Source organism: Triturus cristatus, chromosome 5_1 (genome assembly GCF_964204655.1).
Source record: "Triturus cristatus chromosome 5_1, aTriCri1.1, whole genome shotgun sequence".
NCBI classification, from domain to species: Eukaryota; Metazoa; Chordata; class Amphibia; order Caudata; family Salamandridae; genus Triturus; species Triturus cristatus.
The window spans coordinates 262,883,853-262,904,549 of NC_140587.1; the positions used below are offsets into that span (position 1 = coordinate 262,883,853).

At 44.4% G+C, this 20,697-nt stretch overlaps 1 protein-coding gene across 3 annotated transcripts in view; it reads left to right on the forward strand.

Moving 5' to 3' along the window:
• The window catches only part of OC90 (otoconin 90), an 875,163-nt gene that overhangs the window by 693,147 nt on the left and 161,319 nt on the right, over positions 1–20,697 (forward strand). For all 3 annotated transcript variants that reach the window (XM_085604908.1, XM_085604909.1, XM_085604910.1), the window contains one exon: positions 10,323–10,412. In XM_085604908.1, coding sequence (XP_085461034.1) covers positions 10,323–10,412 — 90 coding nt within the window. The remainder of the gene's footprint in view (positions 1–10,322; positions 10,413–20,697) is intronic.

Here is a 20,697-nt window from a genome sequence, read left to right on the forward strand (position 1 = left end):
TCCTGTGGCTGATTACCCACGGCCAGGATAGCATGAAGATTGACATGAGGCTGACCCTCCTGCTAGTTGCCTGGCCCAATAAAATTCATGCTTTTATTAGTGGCTTTCCTGGGGACCTAAGAGGCGCCAAATGGCATAAAAGTTTGGAGAGTAAGGATATGTACGCCAAAGGAAGATAAAAGACTTCCAAAAAGTCTGTGTGTTAGGCGAGAGTGAGGAGGTAGCCGGGACCCATTTGATTGATAGGATCACTGACCCGCGATGCAGTGATTTACTTGCTTGTGCAGTGTTTGTTCAAATTCGTTTAAGCATTTCATAAAGAGACTGGATGATCTGGGATCGTCTGGCCCTAAACAGAGCATCACGGTATTCCGACATGTGCGGATTCTTTTGCTTTGAAATAAAGGCTCGAGCAGGCGCCTCCTCTCCATAGCCAATTCAGGGCAAATGCAGGTTAGGTGTAGAATATTCTCATTGCTTGCCCCGCATAAGCACCACCCTCTGTTCCCGGTATATTTCCATGCAGATTTTTCTGCTAAGGATGGGGAGCAGCCCAGGCGTCACTGCAGTAGTTTAAGGTTCAGATGATGCGAGTAGGTGCAGGCTAGATACAATGATTGCGACAATTGACCGTCCAGGCTTATCCTCTTTTGGTGAACTCGTCTTTGTCCTTTAAGTAAGATATTTAAGCTTTTGCGAAGTTCACTAGTTTTTTTAAATCATTATCTAAAATGACGATGTCCAGCGGTTATTTAGAAGCAGGTTCTTTAGCAAATGGTCCAAGAATTCTTTAAGACTATTACTACAGCCATCCTAATTAATTGCGAACTACAAAATGTTGTTTTGGGTGTTGGGTTCTGCTTGTCTTAGTTTGAAGCAGGTCTTGACTACAGCACTCTGTCGTCTGATGGATTGTCTTTTGAGTCCAAACTCCAATGGAATTTGGCTGGGGAATGTGTTCCTTGATAGGTAAGTAAATTTGTATTTTGAGTTTGTCCAGTGAGATAAAATCCTGACCCAAGAGCGCCTTGCTACCGTATGTCAAGGTAGGCAACGTTTTTGCCACCATGACCTTCAGCAGAGGATTGAATGTAGGGCCTTTCAGCTTCTTACTCACAGAAGAAAATGCAGCAAAGAGGGCGTTGCTCTAGTTTGTGATGGTTCAGAGCTGTTTGAAAGCCGATCCCCTGTCATCCACCAGGAACCGTAGATACTTGTATTTATTTACTGCACTGACTGTGTGTGCCCAGATGACATCTTATGATTTTCTTGTTTGCCTTGCTGACCATCAGCATCTCAGTTTTATTCCGATTGATGACCAGGTAATCTTACGTTGCATGGTGGTGGAGCATGTGTATAAGCATCTGGAGGCCAACTTTGGTCAAGCTGCATAGCACGACATCATCCGCATGTAAAAGGTGGTTCAAAGTGAAGGTGCCCCGCTGGGGTACATGGCTATTAGCTTCATCAAGAGCAGGTGAGAGGTTGGCCATAAAAAGATTAAAAAGACTTGGGGCTAACACGCACCCTTGTTTTAGGGCTTTATAGGTGTATATCTTTCTTGTATGACTGTGTAAGGCCTCGATGGTTCTAAACAGGTGTGAGGGGATGTTCCAAGCCCTGAGCATCTTCCAAACCTTCACTTGGTTTAAACAGTTGAATGCTGATTTATGATCAACGAAGCGAAGATAGGTGGCACAGTTCCACTTTCCCATTTGGCCCAAGATGGTGGCAGAATGTTAGTTAGTGTTTCAGAAGCCTCTCCGAAAGCCAGATTGGGTTATTGGGACCAACTGTTTGGCATTGGTCTAGGCGGTTAGATTGTATAAAATGAGGGACGAACAATATTTTGCTTAGTTGTCTAAAAGCGTTATGAAGCGGTAATTTTCTGGGCATGTTTTATCCCCTCCCTTGTGTAGCGGGTGATAAATGCCCCACACCAAGAGTCCAGTGTCACCCACGTAAAAACTGCATTGGTGTAAAAGGGAACTGAGACGGCCCTTCTAGCAATGGTTGAGCATTTGCGAGGTGTGCTTGATGCAGGTCAAACGGCAGCGCTTATTTTACTCGATCTGAGCGCTGCCTTTGACACTGTTTCCCATCGCATCTTGCTACACCGCCTGCAGGACATTGGCATTTGTGGTTCAGCTCTGCAGTGGTGCCGCTCCTTCCTCAGTGATCGCTCCTTCTGCGTTGCCACCCCTCCTTTTCAGTCCAAGTATCATCCTTTGGACATGGGGGTTCCGCAGGGCTCCTCGCTGAGTCCCACGCTTTTCAATCTGTACGTGCAGCCGCTGGCTGAGGTCGTCAGGCAATGGGGCCTTACCATGGTCTCCTATGCTGACGACACTCAGTTGGCGGTGACGATCAGCGGGGATGCCAAGCGGGATGCCCTTAGGTTCCGAAGTGGGCTGAGAGAGGTGGCCAGTTGGATGAATAACAACTGTCTCCAACTGAACGCGTCAAAAACTGAGGTGATGATCGTTGGAAGGGATGCGGACCACTGGGGGGACGAATGGTGGCCTCCAGAGCTGGGATCAGCGCCGGTCCCTGTCCTGGAACTCAGGAATCTCGGAGTCTGGCTTGACCATACGCTTAGCTTTGTGACTCACACAAAGAGAGTGGCGGCCTGCTGTTTTGGAGTACTACGCGGGCTAAGACCCCTGCTGCGTTTCTTCGATGCCCCCACAAGACAGCTGGTCATTCAAGCAATGATCATCTCGCGGCTGGATTATGCCAGCTCTCTCCTATTAGGAGTAAACCAAGCCGAGATTCTTCGTCTACAACGAGTCCAGAATGCGGCAGCTAGGGCGGTGGTTGGTCTGCCTCGATCCTGCCCCACTTCTAACACCCTGCGTTCCCTGCACTGGCTCCCGATATGTGAGCGAATCCAATTCAAGGCTCTCTGCCTGGTTTTTAAAATTCTGAGAGAGTTGGCACCTGGAATACTTAATTCATTGATCTCTTCTTACGTTCCCACTCGTTCACTACGATCCCTTGGACAGTCCTTGGTGGTCGTCCCCCGTTTCAGACTTAGTCGGATGGGGGGTCGCTCCTTCCGTGTGAAAGCCGCAACCCTCTGGAACGCTCTCCCCTTGGAAATTCGGCTCTCGAACGACCTTTTGTCCTTCCGCAGAGCTTTGAAAACCCTTTTGTTTTAATTATTTCCTGTCTTTATTTTCTGTTCCGTGTCGACGGATCCTGTGTTATGTGGTGTTTTCCTTTCCCTGCGCCAGGACGCTCCTTCGCTGGAGCAGCTGTGCGCATTAAAATGTAACTAACATAACATAACATAACATAACATAACGCGCTTCCTTGCCCAATATGGCGGGTCTTGCTTGCAAATGGCCTGGGGTATTTCATTTGGCCTGGGAGTGCCATCTTTCAGTGCTTTCTTAATTACAAGGTTGACTTCTTGTGACAGTTGCACACCTTCTGGCTTGAGAGAAAAAGCAAGTCTGCGTCTAGGAGCGATTCGACAATGGAGCAGTAATCTGAACTAAATCATATGGCCAGACTTGAAGCTTGATCAGCTGAGGAGTCATTTGTTGCTGTAGCATTGCCTGTCTGGGATACTGAATGGTAGGCATGATGCAGGAGAGTGCTGGGCCGGTAGTCAATGGTGAAACCGGGTGCGCCTCGGCATTTGTAGTTAATGCCAGTTCTATTTCAACCGGGAAATGATTCCTGAGGAAAGTGACCCTGCACTATTCCCTAATTGGCATAATCTAGAGGGCCCGCTGCTGTTGATTTTAATTATGCACACTTTTCCAAAAATATATTGAATGGGGTTTCTGGCTGTTATACATCACTTTAGCCCAGCTCCTATGAACCAGCCGAACAAACTGGTTTCCTCTTTTCTTGGCCAGGTGATAGACTACAGATTTCTTTTGGAAGTTTGAGTGGAATTCTGGTTGGGCTAACCCATTTTGCTGTGATGGCGCAGCCCAATTGCGGAGGCTGTCAGCCAAAAGATGGGTCATTAAATTTTCTCAGGTTTCTAGGACAGGTGGATTTAAACTTTCACATTCTTGCAGGGCTTTTTTTTTGTAAAATGGCCGTCTACCATGTTTGAACGGTATATTAAAAATGTCAAAATGGCCACCTGCGCATCACAACACAATTGCATTCATGCATCACAATGTATGTGTATGCATTGTTGACCATCTTGGAATGGCTCTTCGTTATTTAATACATAACCCTTTTCGAGAACACTATAGATTTATCTTCATGGTGGACATTTTAGCATATTAATGCCAATGAAAAAGGTTTTGGGAAGGCCAACAGCTTGGTCTTTTAGTCCCAAGATTCATTAGCTATGTTAATGCTTATTTAATTCTGTGATTCTATTCTTTGTTGAAATTAATTAACACAAGAAAAAATTGATTTTCAAAGCAAAATACAGAAAACTAAAAAGATCCTAATTTCTTTGTTTGGGCATCTGGAACTCATAATGGCCAAAATGTCAAATTAATAGAATCAGGATTTTTGGAGTATTCCATCCACCGATGTTACACCCGATAGCAAGTTTAGCAAAGGATGGCCACTATGGCTGGCATTACATTAATGCAGCTGTAGAATTTGCCTTAGGGCACCACCCAGAGAAGCCTCATGACGTTGCCAGATTACAGCAGATGACTTTAAAATTGCAGTGTTGCTAGCACAAGGTGAAATGCCAAAACAGTAACTTTGTCTCAGGTCTGACGAGCCTTGCACGAGAGCTGCTGCAAACATTCCCCAAAGTTGTAACTATGTGGATGTAGGTAAACCCATCCTATCTGCAAACCTAAGAAGGGTGTGTGTGCTAAGCGACATTTCTCCTATTATCAAGAATGTCGCTAACCCTGTTAGAGACAAAAAAAGCAGCGCTAACCGCGGTTAACGCTGCTTTTTTACGTCTGGTATTTTTCAGACTTAGCCGTGATATCCTATGGAAGGAGGATATCATGGCTAAGTTTGCCTGTCCCTATCAACAAGGTAACGTGAGATTATCGCTGGGTTTCCAGCGATAATCTCACGTTAGCCTGTTAGCGTGAGGATTTTTATCGCTATTGAGATAAGTGTTGCTAATAGCACGCTATCTCAGCGATAAAAATTCACGCTAGCCGGCGATAATTATCCTAGCGCTTAGAGATCATTATCGCCGGTTGTTGTTGATATGCCCCTTAGTTCACAAAAGGAGGGCCCTCAAAACACTCCACAACTTTGGAGCATTAAGTCACAGTTTTGTACATGGAGGCCATACTTATAAAGTCTAATCCCTTAAAATCTGTTTGAACACCTTGATTGGAGGGGAGCAGGAACATGAATATGTATTGACAGAAGGTGCTACTGGTTTTTGCTCCCCAAGCTTGTGATTCAGCTTCCCAAGCTTGCTGGATAAAAAAAAAACAGGCCTCTAAAGGAAGCACAATCAAAGCTTGATTTATGGTGTTTACCAATGCTTGTTTTTTTGTAAAATAGAAATAATGCACCTATCGTTTTTCCATTTAAATGAAAGGTGGATGCCACTTTAGTTATTTAAGAAACAGTGCCAACACCATGCAAATACCATAGATCCACGGATGAAAAAACATGGATGCAGAGCCAAAGTGATCCTGCTTTGCAGAGGAGCTGTGATCTTCTAAAAAGAAAGTACAGCAGCTGGAAACAAAACGGCAAAACAATTATACAGCTAAGAAACAGAAGATCTGTATCAGAATTGTTTACAGTGCTATGCCTCACAAAAATGAACAGACAGTTCTTTAGCATTAAGATCTTTCATCCCTCTACAATGGAAAAGGCTTATATTGCAGTGTTCTTTCTGCTTCAAGCTATGACACTTGGGCCAGATGTACAAAACCAGTCACAGCATAAATACATAAATCCGTATCACAGGATTTACAACCACAAAATGGATTTTGATATGTATTAAACCCATTTTAAGAGACATAAAGTTTTACCGACCCATGCTTAATCAGATTTAGGAAGGGGCTTGAAAGGGGAGTTCTCTCCTAATTACGACTCAGTCACAAATCATTGACCAGAGACTGACTCCTCATAGGAGTTGTTTTTTGATTTGTGAAGAGGAAGATGCCCCCTGGGGGTGCCCTCCCCTTAGTGAATGGTATTGGCCGTCTGAGGGGTGGGGGTGGGGGTGGCTGTGGTGATTGTGGTTCACTGGATCACTGTCCATTCCACCTGATGTTTTCCCAAATGGAAAACAATAGTGTTTAAAAGAGGCACTTGTTCTTTTAAGGAACACAGGCTTTTAAAAAAAATAGTTAACCATTTGGGATTGAGATGCAGGGATTGTTGTCTGCTTTTTCTTGCTGACAGAATCTCTGGGGCAGATTTACAATTCCTTGAGCATCCCTGCAAATCAGGAGGGATGCGCCAGGAAACTTGCGACACACATTACAATCTTTGCGCCACCACGGATGCGCCGCATTTATAATGCGGCGCACCATGGGGCAAGAATATGCAGATGCGTGTCGCATCTGCCGGCGTAAGGTTGGTGCAGTGCTGGAGTTGTGTCGCGGGCGCGACGCAACTCCAGCACTGTTCCAACCCAGCCAATCTGCAACATGGTGCGTCAAGCTTTACACCTGCTTCAAGCAGGCATAAGGTTTTGACGCAGCGGCGTTGGAAAAGTGACTGAGTGAAATCTTGTAGATTTCACTCAGGCAGTTTTCCGAGCCGTTCCTGCGACGGAACGCCCACCCTGCGCCAGAAAGCCCACATGAAACCTGACGCAGGTTTCATGTGGCGCAGGTCTTTACAATGTGACGCATCTCCACAGATGCTTCACGTTGTAATTCCGTTGCAGCATGGCGCTAGCTTTACGCCACCGCTGCGTCATAGAAGGGACGCAACGGTGGCGCCAAAGAGGCGCAAGGGGCTTGTAAATCTGCCCCACAGTGTTAGTAGCCCTTCACATGGGATCGCCAACAGTGACCTGACTAGTTATTATTATTAATTAGGGATGTCTTTCTGTGACCCTCTGTAGCTAGGCTTTTTGTGATGCAACCTAATAGCACACAGGTCGCCTTTAAATTCTGGTACATTTGGCCTAAAGGTCATTAAAATGTGTTGATCATCAATATGTTTACTTTCGGCGTTCCAACTTGAAATTATCTACCCAGAGGAGTTACAATTAAGACTCACTGAAATATCACCTTCTTTTTTCGCTCTACCCAATTTGTATGTCGCAGGCATTGTGATAAACAGTGCCTAGAGGAGAACATTCTTAAAGTGAACACTACAAGAGTCACTACATTACACTTTATATGGTGTAGCTGTTTTTTAATTAACAGAAGAAAAAATGACTCACTCGTTTCTCATTTGACTTGATATGTGTTCAGTCTAACCCCTTACCTCCTCTCGCACCTCAACCTCTTATTTAAGCACTATATACCATGTGTGGTGTCTGCAAATGACATGTGAGGCTAACTGAGCAAAGACTAAGAATGCAAGCAAAGATAAGTGGATGTAACTAAGAGGCACTCTGACAGCTAAGACAGCTGGACAGATGCTATGATGCCCATGCTGCCATAGTATTTGCCTTAAAAAATAAAATAAAAGTGATGGGTAGAATGTGCAAATTAATATGTCATTGGCCATTGCTGAAGCCACATTCCAGGCGATTTTCTTTTGTACACTGTTCCACTCTAGATAGAGACCTGGCAATGCTAATTGTACTTGTCCCACTTCTCTCTTGTAAAGAAACTGAAAACATTTCTACCAGACAATGATTTCAGAACTGCTGTTCCAGTCCTGCTATCCACACATATCGATGACGGTAACAGGCTGCTCCATATCGTCCAAGACTCTATGCTGCCCATTTCTAAAGGGCATCCTACCCACCGCAGCACATCTCATCCATGACCTGAAGCAATAAGATCACATCACCCCAATCCTGATAGAATTCCATTGGCTCCCTTGCCAACCTGTACCATCTTCAGAACCAGCTGCATCATTTAGAAAGCCATCGCGACCTGCAACTCTGCCTATCTTTCAGACAAGCTGACCATCTCTGATGACTCTCGGCACACCTGCAACTAGGACACCATCAGACTGCACACTAAGAAATGTGAAAAAGAGAAAGCATGCCACTTGTGTTAATGGACCCAACATCTAGAACAACATCACCACATCGATCAGGCCCACCCCAAAGCTGCTCCAATCTAGGAAAGAGTTGGAGATGCATGTCGTTAAAGAACACTACGTCACAGTGGAGTGATGGGGCACTTCTGTTCCCAGAAACCCACTCACTACCTGTCTTATCTCTCATTGATTATATGCTAGCCTTTCACCCTGAACAGTGCACCGCTACCTTTCAACTAGGTTTGTGCTATGCAGATATCACATACGAAACAGTACAGCTCGAACTACCATGGAAGCTCTCCTTTAGATGAAAACACAAGCAACCCCATACTACAGCATGTGGTTGGTCTCTATAATTCAAGTATTTCTCCCATAAATATTTTGGGTCTAATTCACAAGCAGCCTCCGCAGACACAGCGGAGGCCTCGCAGTTGCGTCATGGGTCTCGCACTTGTGCCAGGACCTCTGCAATGGAAAACTGCTGTACAGAGGTCCTTTCATGACTGCGGGACCCCCACCACAAATGCGAGGCCTCCGCCGTGACTGCGGAGGCTGTATGTGAATTAGGCCCTATGTTTTTCATAATATGTACCGTTCTCAATGCCAAAATATACTATGCAAGCATGCACTATTCCTGCTCTCCTGACTGCTAGTAGGATGCAGAGCGATCAGCTGACATTATGTGGCCTAACATATTTTGCCTCAACTACAAGAGAGGCAGGACTAAGAGACAGATAAGTCACAATACTGGCCCTGTGGAGGTCCTTTCTAGTTGACTCACAGGTGTCCTAGTGGTAGCAGCTACTTCATGGTCCTTAAAGGTCTAGCATGGGGGCAAGATCAGCAGGACACAACCACATTTTGCCAATCATTGTAGCCCTGAAATCACCAATGTAACTTTGATAGAACTATGCAAAATGACAATGAATCTCTTTATCCCTGGACTATGGAATGGCATCACAAGGCTGATTAAAGGTGTACGGGAATGATCTAAAACACAACATATGTATTTGTAAAGCACATGTTCGCCCATGGCTATCTTGATGCCGAATAACAGATGTTTATTGTTACCCAACTCAATGGTACTCATTTTAGCGACCTCAGAAGGATGAATGGCTGAGTGGACGCACCAGGATTTGAACCTGTGACCATAAGGTTGAACACAGGCCCCTGCAGTGGATGCATTAGTCCACTAAGCCACCAGACCCAGTAGAACCACACTACGGCTGGGTCACGATACCATTGATCTTTGTACTTTGGTGTGAGAGGCAGAATAACCCACATTTTTGGGTAAAACACTGATACCTGCTTATTTTCCCTCCTTTTCAACCTGGTCTTTCACCGCCCCTTGATTTTATAAGTGCTTTGTGTGAAATTCTTCTGTACTACAGCATTTCTACACATTTTGTAATTCACAATGGGGCTGGTGCGCCTGTAACCACGTCCGTTATCAGTTAAATCCACTCCTAATGAGGCCCTAAATATGTAATGCGTGTCCTACAAGCAACACACAACCTAGTAATACATACATATTTACATACATACATACATACATATATTTATATTGGCCTGTAAAACCTTTGGTGCAGCAAGTGCAGTGACACCGAAGCCAAGGATTGTAGGGGGCTCAGTGCACCCCAATTATGACTGTCTTTGTCTACCCCTGTCTCATTGCTCGCATTAGGGCACATGCCACCGTTACCAGGCCACTGATACATGTTCAACAAACACTTGGTCCGTGATTCACAAAGAGCCTCCGCATTCGACCGGAGATTCGGCAGTCGGGAAGGGATCACCGCACTCGTGGCGGGATCACCGCACTCGTGGCGGGATCTCGGCACTCACGGCGGGATCTCGGCACTCGTGGCGGGATCCCGGCACTGCAGTTTCCCATTGCAGAGATGCCGCCCCGAGTGCAGAGATCCTGCCCCGACTGCAAAGTCTCCACCCCGAGTGCGGAATCTCTTTGTGAATCAGGGCCAAGGTTTTCTTCGTAAAAAGAAACAAATAGATACTATCATTTTCGAACTACCAGTTTCGAGTATATGCTATTTACCATATGCTAAAATTGAATCGAAGAACTACAGATTTCATCATACATTCTCAATTTCAACATACAATATGTGATAATGTAATAGTTACCATATAATAAAATGTAATCGAAGAACGACAGATTTCTTCATGCATTCTGCATGTCAAATTACATGTGATAATGTAATGTGGCATGTTATCAACAGAGTCAGGCTTTAAGATGGCGGAAGAGAGTACGGTCCAGTCTCCTCTAGTCCTACTCGGGCCCCCAACTGAGGAAGGTGCAGTGGAAAAAGGTGAGTAGTGAGTACATTGAATGACTATCATTTTAAATACAGTATAATTTTTAGGGGATAATTTTGCATTTTTTATTATGTATTTCATCAGTTGTTTATTATTTTCTATTTATTGTAGTGTTTGCGCTTTTATATACTATAATTATGACTTGCCTACGGTTACCAAACTACTCGGGCATCCTAAATTGCATTTAGTTTAATTTCCTAGCAAAATAGTCTACTTATTATGCAAGGTTTATTGGAATTGAAAAAATGTGCATGCAACAATTACTTGCCAATGTTTACAGTTATCATTCCAGTCTGACATTAACTTTTCAGATATGTGTTTTTTTAAAGTATTTATTTTTACATCATTCATTAGTTGCCAAACTGAACACTGTGTTCTTACACTGAGCTGGCTACTATTTAAAAATGTTTTATACCTTGAATGACTTTTGCAGATTCTCATTTATTCATGTGCTCGACTATCTGTAGAGCGGAAAGCACACAGTGCTCAGTTATGTGTGGTCAGCTTGTGTGGTATTCAGGGCCGGACTGGCCATAGCGGGCACCGGGCATTTCCCAGGTGGGCCGCCAGGGTTGGGGGCCGGATTTGGGCCCCTGGGGCCCGATTTTGTTACAAGGCCGTTTTTGCAGCATAGCTACAATATCGGCCGCTGTAACGAAATCGGCAGAAACCGGCCCTGGTAAACAGCTCGGCCGGACCCCCAAACCCCTGGGGGCTGGCCAAGCACTTTGCCAAGGCTGGTTTTGGGTCCCAGTCCAGCCCTGGTGGTATTACAATGATTTGTTTTGAGTTCCCAGTTGCATGTGTATGGTTATGAAAGTAAATCTTCAAACGTATATTTTAGCCTTTTTAAATGACTGGTACTATTCCACAAGGAAGGGGTCTATAGTAGTTCCATCAGCGCATCGTTTTAAGTGATTTAGGCAGACTAGCATGAGGTATAACTTATGTCATTATTGATATGTTCTGTTCTTCAATGGGTAAATTGAGGGTGCTCCATGAGCTCATGAGCAATTCGTGCTCCTGGAGCGCAAACCACACTCAGCTCTGTAATGCACGAAAAGACTTACCAACAATATATCTCCCAAACAAATAGAGATAAGTGTACAGAGTGCTCGGAGATACAGTGCAGTATGTTCTCCTTTGTTTCTCTTAATATACTGAATTTGGATAGGAAAATAATGGGACAACCTAATATTGCCCTTATAGTACTACAGTTTCCTAGCTATAAAGACTTATTTTTTAGGTATTGTCTACAGAAGGCTTTAGTTGTTTGTCTTCATAAGACCAATTGTGTACAATACCAATACTTTCCTTCGAGGCCAAGATGCCTTTCAAAATCGCTTGCATGACCCACTAAGCGCTGGACCACAATACCCCCTCCTACCTGTCCCAGAAACTGATCCTATCGGGAGGAAATTGATTCTCAAGAAGCATGAGCTCCCTACTTCTTAACCCTTTCGATGCGCATGACGGAGCGGTTCCATCATGTGCATCGGTTGCGCTGTGCGGATGACGGAACCGCTCCGTCATGGCCCCGCCCACGCACGAACCCTTCAGCACAGCGCGGTAATCCGCGCCGCGCTGTAGGGGTTAAGCCACAAAAATTCAAGAAAAAGAAAACCTACTACCATTCCTGATTTAGAATGGCTGCAAACATTAGGAACTCTAGCCACGGAGATCAGATGCAAGCCATCCACATCCCTCTTCGGCAATGCCTTAACTACCTCGGGGAAAACTATGCTGCTACTCTCCCCACCCTGTAACTCCCTCCCTTCTGTACTTCAGAGCCTAGCATTCACATATTTTACTGTATATTGTTTTGTTTACATCTTTTATATTCTGTTACTTTGTATTCTTATTTCAGATTATGTTACCCGAGTATTTGTTGCAATTTTGTTTACATATCCCATTGTATATCGTTTACTCTTTTTTATCATTACCAATCAATCAATCGATCAATCAGGGCATTTATAGAGCGCGCTACTCACCCGTGAGGGTCTCAAGGCGCTGAAGGGAGATGGGGAGCCGCTACTGCTCGAATAGCCAGGTCTTGAGGTGTTTCCTGAAGGTGAGATGGTCCTGGGTCAGTCGTAGGTGTGCGGGGAGGGAGTTCCAAGTTTTGGCTGCCAGGTAGGAGAACGATCTTCCTCTGGTGGTGGTTCTGCGGATCCGAGGGATGGTGGCGAGAGCGAGGCTGGCAGAGCGGAGCTGGCATGTGGGGGTGTAGAACGAGAGGCAGCTGTTGAGGTATTCGGGGCCCATGTCGTGGAGTGCTTTGTGTGCGTGGGTGAGGAGCCTGAAAGTGATCCTCTTGCTGACGGGGAGCCAGTGCAGGTTTCTCACGTGGGCGGATATGTGGCTGTGGCGAGGGATGTCGAGGATGAGTCGTGCGGAGGCGTTCTGTATGCATTGGAGTCGTTTTTGAAGTTTGGCAGTGGTTTCTGCGTAAAGGGCGTTTCCGTAGTCCAGTCGGCTAGTGACGAGGGCCTGGGTGACGGTCTTACTGGTTTCGGTGGGGATCCTGGAGCATGCGCAGTGTATTGAAGCAAGAGGACGAGACGGCGTTGACTTGCTTGGTCATCGTGAGCGAGGAGTCCAGGATGAATCCTAGGTTGCGTGCGTGGTCCGATGGTGATGGCGCGGAGCCCAGCGCTGTGGGCCACCAGGAGTCGTCCCAGGCGGATGGGGATTGTCCGAGGATGAAGACCTCCGTCTTGTCTGAATTCAGCTTCAGGCGGCTGAGTTTCATCCATTCTGCGACGTCCGTCATTCCTTCCTGGAGGTTGGTTTTGGTGGTGGCTGGGTCTTTGGTGAGGGAGAGTATCAGCTGGGTGTCGTCGGCGTAGGAGATGATGTTGATGTTGTGTTTGCGTGCGATGGCGGCGAGGGGGCTCATGTAGATATTGAAGAGGGTTGGACTGAGCGAGGAGCCTTGGGGTACGTTGCAGATGATCTCGGTGGCCGCTGAGCAGAAGGGAGTGAGACGGACTCTCTGGGTTCTGTCGGAGAGGAACTAGGAGATCCAGTCCAGGGCCTTTCCTTGGATCCCAGTGTTGAAGAGGCGGGTTGTTAGGGTGCGATGGCATACGGTATCGAAGGCTGCCGAGAGGTCTAGGAGGATGAAAGCGGTAGTTTCCCCGTTGTCCATCAGGGTCCTGATGTCGTCGGTGGCTGCGATGAGGGCGGTCTCGGTGCTGTGGTTGGCTCGGAATCCGGACTGGGATGGGTCGAGCGAGTTGTTTGCCTCGAGGAAAGCGGTTAGCTGTTTGTTGACGGTCTTCTCGATGACTTCTCGATGACTTTAGCCGCGAAGGGAAGAAGAGAGAAGTTCCTCGTGTTATTCGGTTGTGCTTATCCTGTAAATCGCTCTGACACCATCAGGTCATGTTCACGCTATATAAAACTACTCAAACAAATAAATGAATAGAGTGGACTTTGGAAAAGCCCATTGCTTATCATTGGGTTACTTACTTGCCAATCTAATTAACTTGCTTCTTATTCAATGCCTTTCCTTCCTCTTGTTCAGTTTGTCCCTGCCCTGGAGCATTTCCATTTCACAATGTTTCTGACTGGTTAAGATGCACCCTTTCCCTTCTTACAATCAGGGAACTATTTCGTCTTTTTCTTTCAGCACTACTTGGGAGTGCATGTGTTTTTCTCTCTCTTCTTTATGAGAAGGCTGTGTTTTATTTTTCCGACTCCTTTCAACTGTAAATGTTTCTTTTCCTCACTTCTTCCTTTTCTCTCCTATCCCTTCCTGCTCTTCTTTTGCTTTTTGTATCCCCTACCAATTAGTATATTGCTCTACCAATGCTCCATGCTCCCCCATTGATTTTTGACTCAGCCTCCGTGCTCGTTGTTCTCCCTTCTGTTCTGAACATGGTTTCCCCCATATCCTACGTTGCTTTGTTCCACCACCCTTCCATTGTTTTTCATCCCCTTACCAGCTATGCCAACCCTCCCCTGCTCCTCTGTTGGGTTTCATCCACTCACCCTCATCTCTTCTGCACTGATTCGCTTCAGTCTCCACAGCTCTCCTACCCATTCCCACTTTTTATTTTTCATCATTTTTCATCATAAAAACATATTTATATTTCAGTGAGGGTCCAGAAGCTACACACTTATAAAGGCCTGTGGGTACCTTTTGTGGGAGTACCAGGTACTTTCCTACTATTGTACTTAAACCTGAGCACCAGGTATACTCTGAGCACATGACCTTGAGGGAAGCAAAGTTGAGCAGTTCAAGACCTACTCAAGAAAATGTTGTGGGGATAGAGACTCATGGTTCAACAAACAAACTAATACAAGTTAATAACTGAATGTCCAACCAGTAAGTAGTTTTTAAAAAATAACAATTTTACTTCCATTCACAAGCAATGTAGTCTTGTAAATAAATGGTTCATGACCAACAAATTACACTGGGTATTCTTACTATCCTGCAATGTTCACATGGGAGGAAAGATAGGCTACTGCAGAGGATCAACCTTGTAAGGCACCTATTGCACCACATTCCCATCCCCCAGTACGGTTGGGGATCTTCCAGCCTCCCCCGGTGATGCTTCTGGAGTTTTGGGAAGTGCTGTGGATGATGATCCGCAATGCCAGCACTTGGTATCAGGTCATGTCTTTCTGGTGTTTCAGCTCTTGCTTTCCCCTCCAATCCGGGCTTTCCAGTGGCACACAGTGCCTTTATTAATATCAGTTCTATTGTGGCGGTTCCTGCACCTCAGTGGATGTTATGGCTTGTGAATCTTCCTCTGCCCCAGACACAAACGCACCTCCAAAACAGCTAGTTGCCCAACCCTGGTAAGTACTTGGTTCTTGATGTTAGCTCTCCATCACTGCTGCACTCCAGCGCCACTGCGACTTATCTTTTATGTAGACTGCAGTCTAGTTTCTGGCAGCGCCTTATGACTGCATGGCAATCGGGGGCTTCCTTTCAATCTTGTAGCCCTTTAAACTTCTAGGAAAACTTGAACAGACTTAGGGGCATATTTATCAATATGTGATGCAGCACAGCAAGCCACTTGCTGCACTGCATGACAGGGAAAGGCAGGGGCAGTTCCTCCACTAGGGTGGTCGCCCCACTTCTTTCTCGCAGTGCAAGAAGCAGAAACATAAAATGGTAATAACTTTCAGTTATTACCATTTTATGTTTGGTTGCGGGCGGGTGTGTGGGGCTGCTCTGCAAGCACGGCAGGGGAGGAGTGGTTTGCCTGCCCACTCCCGAGTGCACAAAAAACTGTTTGGTCATCCCCCTGGGGCCGCCCAAACCAGTCATGCATAGTCTGCCCTTCTCCATGCAGGCTGCAATGCAGTCTACATGGAGAAAATGGCCTCCCCATAAGCCCCTGGCTGGGCGGCGTCCCCGACCAATCACAACACTGCTTGCAGCATTGTGATTGGCTTAGGGGAGGGAGCCTGGCTGCCTGTTTCTGCTTCCTGTGGCAGGAGCAGAAAAGACGCGGGATCCGGCCGCCGGGAAGGTGTTTAATAATTGTTTTATTTATTATTAAATTAAACCACCTCGGGCGACCTTCCTGCATAACCCCCCGCTTGATCCCCCCTCCCCGCACGACCCCCCAGCAGCGAGCCATGCCTGCCGCAAATGGCGAAAGAGCAGGAATGTGCTGTATTTAATATGATAAGATACCTTCTTGCTTTTTCCCAGTGCTGGTGCACAACGTGCTGCCTAGCGACAATGCAAGCACACTTGCACCATGGTGCAAGGGTGCCTGCGTTGTAATCAGGAATATTTTGTGCAAACCATCCCCTGCGGAAGTTTCCTCTTTCTATGGGGGCTGCAGATCCATATACAAGATCAAATAGGAAAATATGCATGCGTAACTCCAAACAAACAAAGGATAAATGGAAAAGCTATATATAAACAGCATTTTGGGAATTTTAACAAAACAGGATTCCAACCATGTGCAAAAAAGAAACCACATGCCATAATTTAGTGCAGTATAAAGTTATTAAAAAGTAAAGTATTTAAAAAAGAACTTAACAGAAAGTAGTAGGAAAATTAGAATTATTCATGGAGGCTTTAAAACATCATATGGTCTACTATTTATAGCTACATTTTCAGATAGGAAGGAAGTCAGCGGAAACCATAATAGGTCTCTCTAAATAGTCATATGTATAGATGACAAGTAAGCGGTATCAAACCTGTCGCTATTGTAAATCAAATTCCACCATTGAAGATAGGTAATATTGTTGAGGTTCTTTCAATTTGAAGTTATATTATGAAATGCAAGGGCCAGGAGAAGATCCACAAGTCTGCCTGTAGTTACATCAGTAGACCAGATATGAGATCAACAACCAAGAAAATAAATGTACAATGTCAAATGATACACTAATATTACATATTTCAGACAGTTTATACCAGACCTGTTTCCAAAATTTTGAAACTTTGGGACTGTAAAATAGCATAGGCATAAACTCCTCACCATCAGTATTGCATGACCAACATTTATCAGTATCAGATACTTTCATAATAAATAATGAAGAAGGAATAACAAATAGTCTGTTATACCAGAAAAATAATGTTTGGGTAATACTAGCGGAACGGGATTTGGAATGAAATTTATCTCATAATCGACTCCATAAGGGAATAGGGAATTACCTATTCAGAACTGCATCCCACAGTATTTCAATTTTACATTTAGGCCTGTCTATGTCAGTTTCACTACCTTTTTTATATAGTAAAGATGCTTTGGTCTCAATAGAGAAATCAGAGGGTTGAACGGGAGCTACTAGATTATCATAAGTGATTAATGAAGGGCCTATGATTTTGAGCCAAAGAATTTCCAATAACTGGTTAGATTTATGTCAGAAGGAACTGGGGTTATTGACGGTGGAAAGAAATTCTTCAAGGAACATGAAATGATTACTAGTCAATAAATGAGAAAGTTATTGATACCTCTTGAAATCCAACTTGGCCATTTTAGTACCTTTTAAACAATGGTAATAATTTAATTATACCAGAGATGGGAACGTAATAACAAGTATTGAGCTGAGTGGGTGTAAGATAGGAAGGTGTGTGCCATTTGCCATTATAGTTTAATATGGGAGAGGAAAGAGATTTGGGGTTGGGGGTAATTAGCACCTACTCCATAAAGGAAAAAGGTAAGATTAGGGAAGGTTCAATAGTGTGCCAAATGGGGGGATTCATAGGAGAAGGAGACACTAGAGAGGTCCATATTTGTTTAACGACGAATCTGTGGTAATGAGGAAAATTTGGAAAATTAACACCACTGTTTTTAGTTTTTTTATGTTTAAATAGAGAAATGCAAGCTTTTTTTATTTCATAAGAATGTAGGCACCATGCTATTTAGGAATCAAAAAAGATTTTAAGGGAATTTATGACAAATTTTCTAATACGATACAACCTCGGGATACGTCGGCGCCCCGCACACAGCTTTCGAACAGGCTGATCAGTTTTCAGCCGATGAGCAAAGAGGAGGTTAATAACATCTTGCTCTCTCTGAAATCTGGAGCTCCGACCGACCCCTGCCTACCTTCTTTTATGCATCGAGCAGCAGATCCAATCTGTAAATATCTTACACCTATTCTGAATCAAATTATAAAATCTGGACAGTACCCCGTTATCTGGCAACGGGCGGCTATCACTCCCCTTTTAAAAAAAACAAGTTTGGACCCGGGCAATGTTAACAACTATCGCTCTATTGCCGGCCTTCCTTATGCAGCCAAGGTTCTGGAGAAATACCTGGATAAAATGCTCACAGCTTATTTAGATACTAATAGCTTGCTGGACCCTTCCCAACATGGCTTTCGGCCACGACACTCGACGGAATCAGCTCTGGTTAAGGCAGCCGAAGAGATCCGCAGAGCTGTAGATAGTGGTGGAAAGGCAATTTTAGTACTCCTTGACCTGTCAGCCACCTTTGATACCGTCAACCACATGGCTCTGGCGCAGCGGCGGAGGGAGATTGGGATAGGAGAAACAGCCCTGGCTCTTCTGGTATCCTTTCTCAGTAGCAGGGAGCAGAAGCTGTTCTGGGAAGGTATGACATCGGATGGTTTTCTCCTTCCTGGTGGAGTTCCACAGGGGTCAGCCCTATCTCCTAAGTTGTTTAATCTGTATGTGACACCTTTAGCTGACCTCGTCAGAAAACATGGCTTTGTTTTGGTCTCGTATGCTGATGACTCTCAACTTGTCCTGGCTACCAACAATCAGCTCGGAGCTATAGCAGGCAGATTTCATTCTTGCCTTACAGAGATCATGTCCTGGATGGGTCAGAATTATTTAAAGACAAACACAGATAAAACAGAAGTGATGGAGTTTGGGCCAGGTCTGCCCCTGTGGAATAAATCATGGTGGCCATCAGAGGCCGAAGTATGTCCGTCCCCAGTAGAGAAGGTTAGAAATGTGGACATCGTTTTTGATAATAAACTTAACTTGGGGGCCCAAGTGAATAGTCTTGTGTCCTCTTGTTTTTTCCTCCTGAAAACACTGAGAAAGGTTTTCCCTTTCATCCCATTAGAACTACAAAAAACTGTGATGGTGGCTCTGTTTCTTTCTTAGTTGGATTACTCCAATGCCTTATTTTTGGGGATTGATAAATGTCAACTGTTGAAGTTGCAGCATTACAGAACGCAGCAGCTAGGTTGCTGCTGGGTTTAAGTAGAGGACAGCCAACTTCAGCAGGGATACGATCTCTTCACTGGCTACCTATAAAAGAACGTATAGAATTCAAGGCGCTTACATATGTGCACAAGGCAATTTACGGCGGTGCGACAGAGGACTTAGAGAATTTCTTTGTACCCTATGTTCCTGAACGCCCCCTTAGATCAGCTACGCAGGGTCTTGTTAGAGTCCCAAAAATCAGAAGAACACGCTGGGGCGGTCGGACGATTACATATTGTGCAGCCAGGCTATGAGACTGCAACCCGTCCTTCAGGTTTTTAGGAAAGGATTAAAAACACGCCTCTTTGAAACCATATGAGTGATTTCTTCTTATGTCCCCTGTTACTACACCTCAGCGCCAAGATGCCTCGGCATTCGAGCGCTTTAGAAACATATAAACATAAACATAGACATAGACATAGACATAAAAAGGAGCATAGATAGATAAAAATTGATAATAGGTAGCATCATAATTATTTTTTAAATCTAATGTGCCTCACCAAGAGAGAAAAAGAGGAGATCACAAATCGGATAAGGAATTCATTTTAGTTTTCAAATTCTCCAAGTTCTAAAGGATGTTATTTTTAATTGTGGGGCATAAGTAATGCCGAGGAATTTAATAATGGCATTTTTCTAGAGAATACCAGAGTTATTGAACATATGTTTTGAGACGCAATTTTTCAAAAGGCAATACCTCTGACTTATCAATATTTATTTTGTATCCAGATACTGAAGATTAGGTGGAAAGCAGAACAAGAAAAGCAGGAATAGAGGATCGGGGGTTGGAAATATATAATAACATTTTATCAGCATATGCTGTGAATTTTACTCCCAAATGTTTTAATTAATTACCGGAAATGGTGGTAGATCTAAAGATTGATCCAAAAAATGGTTCTATAGGTAGTATAAAGAGCAATAGGGATAAGGGGCATCCGTGTCTCGTGCCTCTTTTAAGAGGGAAATACCAAGATTGCAAGCCTTTGGGAAAAAACTAAGTGGTGGGGGGAGCACACAATAGACTAACAAATGGTAGGAATTTAGGACCAAGCCATCTTAAGGTTTTAAACAAATACCCAATTTACTCGATGAAAGGCTTTTTCAGCATTCAAGGAGAGTGCAGCAAGAACGATATTACATCTGGAAGCGCCATGGAGGATATTTAAGAAAGGTCTACAGTTGTTAGAAATGTTACCACTTTTAACAAAACCTGTTTGTTTGGGCCGACAAGATGTGGAATAAAAACAATGATACAGAGGGCTAAAACTATAACAAATATCTTGCAATCAGTATTTATAATGGAGACTGGTCTGTAATTTTTTCATTCTGATAGATCTTTTTCTTTTTTCAGGATAAGATAGGTTATAGCCTCTGAAAAAGATACCACTGAACTATTAAGTGGGAGAAAATGCTGAAATAATGTTAAACGCCTGGCTACTAATAAATTAGGACATTTGGATGAAAATGCATCAGTGGAGACACCGGGACCGGCTGCCTTGTCTTTTGGAAGTTTAGAAATTGCACTTAGAATCTCTTTGCTAGATAAGTCCTTTTAGGTAGGTGTTAAAAAATGCATTCAGTGCGACCTCACCTCACATGCAGAATTATCTGCATAGAGTTGAGAATAA